Here is an 11,994-nt window from a genome sequence, read left to right as displayed (position 1 = left end):
GGGGGGGGGGGGGGCAGGTAGGAGCACCAGTACCCCGCTTTGCAAGTGCTGGCCGATCTCCACAGCCACTCCCAGAAATGGCTGCAGTGATCGGCTATCATGGGATTGGCCGCAGGGACCCCTCCCCAGGCAGCAAGATAGGCCATGGGTGGTCTCCCCACCCCCCTCCGGGCAACAAGATTGGGCATGGCAGGACTGGTCAGTTCCGACTGGCAGGACTGGTCACAGGGGGGCATGTGCCTCCCCTGACTAAGGCGGCACCAGTCACCCATATTTGGGGGAGGGCCTGTTGCAGATCAAGGCCCCTGATGAGGGAGGGAGTGGGGCTGGGGCAGGAGCAGGCACGACCCAGCCAGGGCAGGACATGGGTCGGAGCTGTGGCTCATCCGGGGGGGGCGCCCTCTGGGTGCTGTTGATGTAAAGGGGCTTCTACGTGGACAGACCCTATGTCAACGGCAAACTCTGCAACCTGTTCTTCTGAGAGCATGGCTGCTCTGCAGAATGTTATGTGAACAGAGGGAAATATCACATTGCTTCCCCAGATCTTATACAGGGCTTCACCCCCTTCAGGGGCCCAATCCAGCACACTGTTCTGAAGAGACACATGAACTTGGGGATATATACTTTGTGGGATACAAGCTGTAGGTACTGGCCTTCCCCACACCCTCAAACGCTAGTGACTGGATGTTGTCCTCGCAAATTTAATATCTAGAGTGCAACCCCGGCACCATTATTAGTGGCAAGTGAGCTCTAGCTGAGAACCCTCTGCCAAGGAGGATTCTTTTTCGAACCAAGAGGGGGTTGTTGCAATTTTGTGGCAACATAGATTCATGCTTGCAAAGCCCCCTGAGAACCTGCATTATTTGTGGGACTAAGGGTGTGTTGTTTGCATGCCAGGAGTGGCAGCAAGATCTGTTACAGTAGAGAAAGGAATTGACTGTTACTTACTGTAGTAACTCTAAGTTACAGTTTGGATCCATCAGTCCCTGGCACAGCTGTTTTATTGCGCCATCTCCCAATTCATTGTTACTTAAGTTCAGCTCTTTCAGGGTCGGCTTGGCGCACAGAACAGATGTAAGCAGCTCTGCATTGTCCTTTGTGAGCTCACAATAGCTCAGTCTGTAAAGAAAAAAAGGTTGGTTTTTCTCCATGCTGATACCGGCACTGTAGAAAGAGGGCAACCTCTGCCCTTCACTTTGCTGTACTGAAACCCGTTAATGTACATATCAAAACTCCACTGAGCCATTTCTATAGCAACACTCCCTGACGCCCCAGTCACTGACTCTGTATGGCAATTCTAGACTATTTCCAGGGAGCTCTTCTTGGAGATTTGTGAATTCCTCAAACCAGATTTCATGAAATTGCACACAGGTTTGCTTACAAATCCCTGTATATTTCTGCAATTGCAAAAGAACCCTTCACCAGCACTCACAGAATACTTGTGAAGAGATCTGCTTTTCCCATTTGGAGTCTTTTAGTAAAAGGAGATCGTAGCTTCCCCCATGAACAGACCAGCACTTGTGGTCATGGTCCACCTATCCTTAACCACAGCTGAATCCAGAGTTCAAGATCATTTCACATATAGAGGAGATCTCCTACTACGGATTAGTCACAGGTTTGCCTCCACCCTTCCATTAAGAAGGGACTAGATTCAGGGCATTTAATACACCCTACAGCATATGTTGAAGGCACACCATCCATAGATCTGCAAAATGAATGAACTGGGTTAATGGGCAGGACAAGTAATGTAATTTCCACCCTGTGCAGAGACAAATTCTCTATAACCAATTAAATCCCAGCTGCTTCTGAACAAAGATACCAGTTAAAGGCACCTTTGCCATGCCTATCCTTTAGACCACCCATCTGCCTTGCAGAAACTTTGATGCTGATATGCAGAACAGAATACCCAAGAACCCTACAGCCAGGCCTTGAGGCAGGGAGGGGTCCAAGATCTGAAGAGCTATTGCAGGCAGCCATCAATAAGAATTGCTTTTGCTCACTAGGGCTAAATTAAGCCTGTTAAGCTAGAGAATCATCCATACTGTTACAAGCCCCCTGGACCATCCAGTCTCCCCTCCTGCAAATCTTTCTGTGAATAATGAAAATCCATCCCAAGGAAAGATGCAGAAATTCAACAACTTGCCAGTGTTCTCAGCACTGATTCTGGAAACAACAGTTGTCACTGGGAAAGAGCAAAAAAAAAAATGCACCCTCCAGGAAGGGATGGGAACAGATCAGCAGTCTGTTACGTACATGAGATTCCGTATCTTACAGTTAGGATCCAGCAACCCTTGGCAGAGCACTTTTCCTCCTGAGGTTTCTAGCTTGTTGTCACCCAAGTGCAGTTCTGTCAGAGACGGTTTCTTGCTGAGAACAGAGCGGAGACTCTCACAGCAGGCACCTGTTAGGCTGCAGTTCTGCAGCCTGAGACCAAGAAAGAAAGAAGAAACTGGGGTAAGAGGAGCACTCTGATAATTCACCCCGTGCCCCAAGCATGGAGCAGTAGCTAGGTGCTGTACAACAGTGCAGTATCCACAACAGGGTAGTCGTCCCAAATTGCCCAGATGGATAAATCAACATAATGACTGCCACAGCATTTAAGCCTGGTCTGCTATGCCACGTTCCAGAAATCTGGGCCTTTTATGATACTCTAGCTGTTGGTTTTATGGTTGCAAGACACTCCTTTGAAAACAACTCCTTGTACAGAGCCCACAGTGGAGAGCAGAACCCTTGCAATGTTTGCCATTAAAAAAAAGTGACAGGATTCCTATCTAGCAATGCACAACATAGCTGTTTGCTAGAGCTCTTTCCCAACGGAGCTCTCTTTTGTCTTCTATTCTGCTGATGACCTGAAGCATCAGTCCCCACCATGCTGCTTGTGGGCAACATGGCACCTGTGGCCACAGGAGGTCACAGAGTTCAAAAAGAGGCTGACAGGGAGGGCAATGTATGTTGCTGCCCACAACATTGTCATTGCTGGTGACAGTGTTAAGCAAGGAACAGGATTTCTGGTAGGAGTTCCTTTGACATGGCAGACTCAAGAGACAACAGCAATATCTTTCCTGAGCCAATTAAAAAAAAAAAGGCAGCAGCATCATTACAAGCAGCTGTAGCTAAGTCGGGCTGTTCTCTGTCCTATGTCTTGCTTGAGTTGACCTAGCCACATAGTCTAAATCACACGCAGCGGGGGAGTCAACTCTTACCCTTCAAGGGTCTTTGTAAGGACCACAGTAGTCCAGGGACCAGATGTTGTCACCATTACTTGGTGGACATTTGAAGTTAATGGTGACTGAAGTCAACTTCATGCCACTAGATGTAGCGACAGCTAGGGCAGAACTCCTGAAGTTTCCCCCAAAAGGCTGACATAGGACAGCGACCCTCCACTGGGGCACGCTGGCAGAGTCCACTCAGTTCAGGTAGAGCATTGCAGCGCCACTGAGCAGAGGAGCTGAGGTTCCACCCCCTCCCTCACAAAGTCTCAATGAAGATGAAGACAGGAGCTCCGGTGCAGAGCAGGCAGAGGAACCTTACCATAGCAACTCCAGGTTGCAGCTTGGTGTCAGCAGCCCTTTACACAGTACTTCCATACCCTCATCCTTGAGCTCATTGTTATTCAGCTTCAACTCTTTCAGAGACTGGTTAGTACTGAGCACAGAGCAAAGTTCTTCACAATGGCTCCTGGAAAGACTGCAGTCATCCAGCCTACAGGAAAGGGATGCCCAGCATTAAACCCTGCAGTCTTTTTTCCTTGTCTTGTTGACTCAACATTCCCCAGCAGGAGGTAGAAATAGGTTTTTATTATGACTCATCTTAGTTCTCAGGTTGACTCACTGATGTAATCCACCCAGCATATTATGCAGATCAACAACACACTCTGCAACTGAGACATGATAGAAGGCAGGACTGCTGCCTTAAGTGTGCTCTGGCCCAACTGGGACTGCATCTGCATGGCAGTTCCCTCAGAGACATGTTGGCCAGAACTCCACCATGCCGCTCATCCCCCTCAGCCTACAGGGAGATAAATCTTTGGCTACACTTCCCTTTCATGTCTCTAGCAACCAATTACCCAAGCAACAGGAGTCTGACCCTGCATCTAAGAGCCCAGAGGGCAATGTACAGGCTGACAGATGTACATCAGAACTGAACAGGGTGGTCCCTTGCCAGACTTTCCAGTACTAGAATGGTTCTGAGGAAATCTGTTCTGGGCAAGATTCAGGTGGCCTCTGACAATTATCAGCTGCCTTCACCTCACCCTCAGGTGCCCAAGAGGATGCCTGTTGTGCTGGGTACTGTATGAAACAAAGCAGCAGACAGCTGAAGGGACTTTGAGTCTAAGTAGACCATGCAGGAGTGGCACAGAGCAGGGGTACAGCCCTGAAATAACAAACTGTGCTATGGCAGCAGTTGTCACATTACTGCCACCACTTTTTGGCTGAAACAGGTTTACGTAAGAAAGGATAAGCTAAGTGGAAAGCAGGAGTGAGGCTGACAGAGCAGGGTGGTGAAAGTCAGCAGGGCAGGAGTAGAGGAAAGATGAAGAGGGGAAGGAACTGAGTCAGGGAGAGGGTGGGAGCAAACCACCAGTTAGTACATAGCAGGAAGTTCTTTGTCTGGCCCATGATCCCTGCTTTGGCTGCTTTCACAACTTAAAAGAGTCTCTAGCCACTCCTTACCCCCAACATGGCCTAAAGGTGAGGACTGGAGAGGAGGCACCAGCTGGAGCACAGCTCTCCCAGTTGGGGCATTCCTGGCACAATGGTTGGTGCAAGAGAGAAAGGTGACCACAGCCAGCTTCCACTTCACCCACAATCCCCAATGCAGCCCTCCCTGCTGCAACCATTTTTGCAGCTGCTCCCATCTCCTGCCTCTGAAGCAGCCTGGTCTCTGGCTGGCACTGTACTCTGGTACATGGCTCAGATTCTCTAGAGACTGCCAGTCCACACAGCTTTCATTATGCTAGGAGAGACTGTTCAACAACAGGCATTACCTGATGGTTTTGCTATTTTTCATGGAAGAAACAAGCTCAGTCCATCTGGACCCAGTCAGCTCTTCACACTGGACATCAGGGTCCATTTTCAGTGTTGATGTCAGACCTGAAGATTTAAGGAGGGGTCACACAAGTTAATTTCTTTGAGCAAAGTGCGCACACATACACACACACATTCCCAATACTCTCCAAAAACTGACCAGTACTGCTTGCACTGCTAGATTTATGAGCCCCTTAGTCAAACTGTGTAATTTGTTCTCTTTACGTAAGACCCATGTTGAAAGGTTTCTGCCTCTGATCCCACATTTCAATGCTGGATTGCATCAGACAGTGGTCAAATTAACCCAGCTAAGGCCCCTCACTGGCGGGTGGGTTCAACAGGCATCCTGTACAGTTATTACAACAGAGCCAGGAAAGATACTCGTGATCCTGAGGCAGCCATTCTACCCAGAAAAAGAGAAATGGAAGCTCCCTTCGGTTATGTGCAAGAGCATAACAAAGAGATTCCCTCAAAAGAGGCCTCCTGGAAAAGAAGTCCCATTCTTCTACATATTACTGGTGTTTCTGAGATGCATGGCATATGGGCATGCATTAGGGAGAGCATGGGTGTTCAGTGTCTGCATGATCACCCATACGTGTGATCTCATGGGAGTAGGAAAAGGACAGCAGGGGGCATCTTGGCAAGCACCTCTCAGTCAAAGTCAGACCACTGGAAGAGACGGAACCAGGGATGGGCAATTATTTCAGGTGGAGGGCCGCCTACTGAGTTTTGGCAAGCCATCAAGGGCCGCAAGACAGGCAGCCGGCAGCAGATAAATATTAATTTTTTAATTTTTTTTAGGGGTCCCGTGGGCCAGATAGAATGGCCTGCTGGGACACATCAGGCCCATGGGCCGCATTTTGGACTGAAGGGTCAGGCCTGGAGGGGTCCCATTAACTACAACCATCCAACTAAAACTGGAGTCACACCAATTAACCTGGTGCCAATTGTGGCACTGCAAAAAGCCTCTCAGGCTTGGCCAAAGACAACAATGCAGATGGGAGGCTCTACAAGGCATTTCACATCCTTGGCCTTTCCAAAACCCCTCCTTGTATTAACGAAACGCAGCCAACTTTTTGTGCTTGCATGTGCCACCATCTGAATAGTCTGAATCAGCCAGAATTTGAGACCACTTCTTCCAGTGCCATGGACAGAGCACAGGCACACAGGTACTCTGGGCACAGTGTTCCCATAGCAAGTATTCACAATACCTAGCAATGTGTGTAAATATGCCAAGATATCTAGTTATACTTTAGACTGTAAATCTTATAATTCCCTAGCCTAATCCAAACAACACTAGCAATCAGGTGTAGGGCATGAATAGCTGCATTGATTCCAACAGGACAGTTCAGGAAAGTGAGCAGATAATGCCCTATGGAGTTAATAGGTACAACTGTGAGAGTGCCAGGTAACCTGTGTAAGGGAGTGCACAAACACTGAGGGAGCGAGTGAAAGTGTAGTCACTGCCTTTTGGCAATGCATTGCACTGAGGACTGCTGTCATTGGCCATTCCAAGAAGCAGAAGCAAATCCAATACAGACTACCAAAGACTTCTTTTTTGTTTGTTTATTAAAGAGTCCTCCAGCACAATCAGGATCAGGAAGCAGGACTTCAAATACCTCCACACCAAGCACCAGCACTTAAGACAACACTTTCGGGCTCCAGGCAACCAGGAAACAGAATTCTAGAGTGCTGCTGTGCATCATGCTATCTGCTCGTATTGCCCAACTAGACTTTTAAAAATGGCACCCCTTTCCCTTTCCCAAAGGGTCTCCTCTCCCCTGTCTTTACCTACCGCACAAGCTAAGGTATTGGTAGCATTTCAGGTATTGTACATGGCAGCAGTGTGTGAGGGTCTGAAATGAAGATTTAGGGGATTCCTTGGGATAGTGATCACCTGTGGTTGCAGGCAATGGGACTAAATGGCCCAGAGGCCCCTTCCATTCCTGCATCCCTAGGTGAGAACATATCCCATTCTTAGCTTACAGTCTGCACTAATTGTTTTCCTACTGCATCATTTTTTCCAAATTCCTCCTCCCAAAAGCCACATTTCCACTGCAACAGAATGGCTGGAGGAAGCCAAGGAGTTCCAGAAAGAAGTATGTAATTTACAAAGGCAATTCTGCAAATGCTACAATACCCTAGTAGCCAGCACTGCAGCTGAGGCATATAGCAGAGACACCCCACTAGAGAGCACAGCTAATCCCTCACTCCAGTGGGAGACAAAATAACTGGATCCCACTAAGGCCCACAGAGCCACAAGTGGTTCTCTGGTACAGGTGGATGCAGCTCTGTAGGCTCAGGTTGTGAAGCTAATTAAGAAATACCAAGCTAAGGCCTCTGCTGGTTGCCTTGTAAGACAGAGTCTAACATTATGCCACAAAATGTCTCTCCCTCTCCAAGTCAGGAGTGGGATGACAGTAAAACAGTCTTTGAACCAGACTCCCATAGGTGCTGGACATCTACAACACCCACTGACTTATGCTTGTCAGTGATTCTCAACCAGGGTGCCTGGGATACCCTGAGATCCTTTCAAGGGTGCCATACAATGTTAGCACTGTTAGGTGTGCAAATATGATTCACAGGAGGAATCCAAAGATTTCAAATAGGAATCTGTAGCATTAAAATCATTTCGTCCTGTTGTGGTCTTTTTGATTCTTTGCAATAGAAGAACTGCTCTATTACTTTTCTGTAGTCAGAAAAAGACTGAAAAGTAAGAGCTGGCATTTTCTGAGTGGTGCTTTGAGACTAAAAAGGTTGAGAACCACTGGGCTATGAAAAAGCTCCCAGTACAGCTAAAAACCATACCTAAACCCATATATGTACAGGCAGTGCTTGACTTACAACATTTCGAGTTACAACGTTTTGCACTTACAACTTCTATAAATTGACACCGTTTCAACTTTATGATGTCAGTTTCAACTGTACAACACTTGATCTGATGTCACACCATGCCAGTAAACAAGTTTACCGTGTCACCCATCTCCCTGGAGAACATCTGTCCAAGCTTCCTTGGATGTTTTCTTTAAGAAAGCAGACAAGACTCCAGAAAAACCTGCAGCCAAGACTCCTGAGAAGACTCAAAAAGTCCAGCAAAGTCACCTAAAATAAGTCCTTCCAAATCAATATGATTGCTATGTACAATATAAATACACTAATGTAGCTATATTACTCATCTATAATTGATCAAGTACAAACTTATGGGGTATTTTTGGTGAAAATAGGGCATCAGGCCTTGGTTCAGGAACCAATTCCATTTATAATGTTGTTTCTTATGAGAAAAATCGGCTCCAAGTTACAACACTTTGACTTAGGACACAACTGGTTCCTGAGAACCATTTCTTAAGTCCAAGGAGTGCCTGTATTATAGTTCTCGGTGTCGGTTCCCCCTTTGGGGTGGACCACTGTTCAATCACAAAGATGATTCTTTGCTGTTAATTGGCAGCAACTTACAATAATCTGGGTTTCCTCTCTTCCCCCACCTCTTTGACTATCTCTACATAGCCAGAGGGAAAGACTTAATGGCCTATGCCTCATGCTTGAAACACCCAACACTCCCCATACTGCCAGAGTGACTAAGCAGCCGTCTCCACATGGGGGATAAACTGAATTCCGGGCATATTGAGCAACTGTGTCTTCAAGCGAAGTTCTGCCTGCTCCCTCAGAAGTTTCCTCCTACTACTGGTCATCAGATAAGGGCACTGCCCTACTGTCCCTCCTGAAAGTTTAGAAGAGCCAGATAGAACATCTTAGGCAATCTCCTGGGTATGCAACTCCCATGCATTAGTCCTGCCAAGAAATCAACTCAAGTTTTCCCCACTTTTCATAACCTTCCCCCATTTCACCCCTCTTCACCTGCCTCTGACTCTGTCACTCTTGGGCTGCACCTTCCACCCTATATGGTCCCAGGATCTGCAATTTAAAAGCTCCATCAAGGAGTTTCGGACCACCTCCTGCTTTTCTTGAAACACTCCTGGATGCCAGATACTGAGCACTGTCTGATACCTGAAGACAGGTCCTCCTCACCAGGTAGAGACTTTCTGAGCCTGCAGAATTCACAAGCAGTGTGCCCCACTCTCTGCTCGCAGCCTCTGCCCCCAGCTAGTGCTGATGTGATTGCTCCACCTGCCGCCCCAGTACCAGCAGGCTCCTTCCCCCAGCTTTCCACTCTTTCAGCTGTCTTTACCACCCATCTCCTCTCCACCCCCTCTTCTGCTCACATTGCCTCAGACAGATACTCAACAGCAAAAAACCATAGAATAGAAAAGGGTCCGGTTAAGAGCTGCAGGACCAAGACCGCGGTTCTTCTAAGCAGGTGCCACTTCTAAATGTGGCAGCAGTGTTTTGCCCAGAAAATGTGGCTTTGGCTTCACACGTGAATGTTTACAGAAAGCCAAACCACAGACCTGCACTCCAGCAAGCCCTAGAATAAACAGGAAGACGCACACAAGTTGTCGTCTGTCAGGTCCTTCAGGATGGCTGAGATCAGGGGTGGATCCAGCGGGGCGGGGGCTGCACTGGTGCACTTGCACCCGCTTTTGATTCCTGCTCCACCCAAATTTTAAAACCAACTGCTTGGCAGTGGCAGCAGCATTTCAAACCAGGCAGTGCTGAGGCAGTCAATTAATTTCATGGCTCATTAGCATCTACCTGATCCTCTCAATGCTTCATTCCATCAGTGTGAACAACCCTCTCTTCTTTTTTAATGGCCTTAATGTTCCAGCCAGCCTTTGTTCAGTCATGCTGCCATCTGTGGGCTGGTCCTGGTCAGAAAGCTCCTATTGCACAGCCCTGCTGAGGGTTTGTAACTCATCCCAGCGATGTTATCTTTGTTTTCACTTCCATCTTAAAGTGAATAATAAAGTGCTAGGCCCTTGGCCTCCAAGTAAAGTTTCTTAGTTTCTTCTGAACGATCAGCACGGTATTCTATGTGAGGATGCACCTCAACACGTGCACCCTGCACCCCATCAAAATCAGCCATCATCTCTCAGGCCTGGAGCAAGTGGTGGGTTATTTCTGCAGGTCTCTAGTCCCAGCCTTGCTGCAGCTCTCAGGACCCAGAGGCACTGGGCAAGTGTTCCAGTCACCGCTCACAAGGAGCTGGAGCAAGAGGCTCCTGGGCAGGGAGAGCAGGATGGCGAGAGGCCAAGAAGCAGCTCAGCAACAGCCAGACTGATTTTTTAAAATCTTTTCCAAAGCCAAATCAGTTCCAAATTCAACGGTGCACAAGCCAATAATCAAGGTCCAAAATGCAACTAAGCAGAACTCAATCCTCAAGCCTGTGTGGCTCTACCTCAAACACCCTCCTCCCTCCCAGGCCCAGTGGTCCGAGCCAGCCTGAACCCAACTTTTCTGGGGCAGGGCTTAAGGCTGCATTAGCTCCAAACTCCAAATCGACTCCACCAAGCTCAAATCGTTCAAGCCAGCTTGGTTTCACCACGTGCCCAGACCCATCCACCTGGGACTTTAGATACTCCCCAGTTTCATGGCAGGCAAGACACTGGAGCCCCGATGCACCTACTCACGTTTGCTCCTAGCCAAAAGGCGGAAGAAGCAGCAAGCTGGAGAGGAGTGCAGGCGCAGACCCCGCTCCCACATTTTGGGAGGGAGTCTGGGAAATTCGCAGGGGTCAGCCTGCCTGGAGGGCAATGCATGGGCCTCACCCTGGGAAAATCTGCTGACCACAGGAACTAGATCCAACCTGAATCATACCCCAAACCCTCCCCCCTCTCCCCCAGCGTGCCAGGCTCCAGGAGGGTGCAAGGACCCGAATGACAGGCAGCCCCGGCAAGCGACACCAGCCCCGCACACCCCATCACGCACCGCGATATTCCGCCGGGGCCTACACAGCCGCGCTCCGCCACCGCCTTCCGAACCCGCCCCCGAGCTGCGGCGACGGCGCCTTAGCCAGGTAGATCACACCCTTGATTTGCATAGCCCCGCCCTGCTCTGCAATAGCACAGCCTAAGAGGTGGAAAGCGCGTCCTAAATTTGCATGGCCACGCCCCTGGACTGTTGTGGGGGGGCTATAACGCGACGAGCTGTGCTTTCTAGGCGGGGCCTAGCAGCCGCTGGCGAGGAAAGGGCATTCCCAGAGCCGCCCCGTTTAGCCAATGGAACCCGGTGACTCACGCGCGTGGCTTGCGGCGGGGGCGGAGGATCTTAAAGGCGCAGGACTGTCTATGCCCCGAGTCACGGCTAAGCCTCGCTGCCGGCCTGCACCGTCGCCCTTGTTTCCACAGCGGGCTTCTGCCTCACCTGGACCCTGCGCTGCCACTGAGCTGCAGACCAGCACATCCCCTCCTGCACCCCACATAGGAGCGTGAAAACTGAGGGTGGAAAGGGAGATCATCTAATCCAGTGTTTCCCAACCTTTTCCAGCCTGAGGCACACTTGTGTTAATAAAATTTTTCCGCGGCACACCTGTTAAGGCATTCTCCGTCTGCATACCTATTGTAGCTCATTGCCATGGCTAAATCCTGAAGCGCCCCAGTTCATTTCTGATGGCACACTTTTGTGCAGCAGCATGCTGGTTGGGAAACACTGGTCCAGCCCAGCCCCTGCTCACAGCAGGACCATCCCCATCTGGATCATCCCAGCCAGGGCTTTGTCAAGGAGGGTCTTAAAAACCCCCAAGGGTGGAGCTTCCCCTACCTCTCTGGGTGACCTGTTCCAGTGCTTCACCACCCTCGTAGTGAGAAAATTTTCCCTAATATCTAACCTGAACTTTTCTTGCTGCAACTTGAGACCATTGTTCCTTGTTCTGCCATCTGCCACTGAGAACACAGAGCAGTCTAGTCCATGGTCCAGGGAGTGGTCCTGCCAGGCCTGGGGCCTTGGCCCATGAGTCTCTTTGGGGCAGGGACTGCATCTCCTCCAGAGTTCATAGAATCATAGAAAGTGAGGGTTGGAAGGGACCTCAGGAGGTCATCTAGTCCAACCCCCTGCTCAAAGCAGGACGAGCCCC

The 11,994-nt window shown here is 49.3% G+C and overlaps 1 protein-coding gene across 4 annotated transcripts in view; it reads right to left on the bottom strand.

Annotated features, from left to right (window-relative positions):
* LOC109299230 (ribonuclease inhibitor-like) overlaps positions 1–11,994 on the bottom strand; it is a 39,258-nt gene that overhangs the window by 6,209 nt on the left and 21,055 nt on the right. For 2 of the 4 annotated variants that reach the window (XM_019519821.1, XM_019519820.1), the window contains 4 exons: positions 4,988–5,093; positions 3,532–3,702; positions 2,254–2,424; positions 949–1,119 (listed from right to left, as the gene is read on the bottom strand). In XM_019519821.1, coding sequence (XP_019375366.1) covers positions 949–1,119; positions 2,254–2,424; positions 3,532–3,702; positions 4,988–5,073 — 599 coding nt within the window. In that variant the 5' untranslated portion in view covers positions 5,074–5,093. Of the gene's footprint in view, positions 1–948; positions 1,120–2,253; positions 2,425–3,531; positions 3,703–4,987; positions 5,094–5,187; positions 5,462–10,850; positions 10,953–11,994 lie in introns of those variants that run through there. The other 2 variants (XM_019519822.1, XM_019519823.1) reach the window with 2 other exon arrangements.

The sequence above is a fragment of the Gavialis gangeticus genome, unplaced genomic scaffold, assembly GCF_001723915.1.
Source record: "Gavialis gangeticus isolate Ggan-Ray unplaced genomic scaffold, GavGan_comp1, whole genome shotgun sequence".
Classification (NCBI taxonomy): domain Eukaryota; kingdom Metazoa; phylum Chordata; order Crocodylia; family Gavialidae; genus Gavialis; species Gavialis gangeticus.
This window is presented reverse-complemented; position numbering and strand designations above follow the sequence as displayed.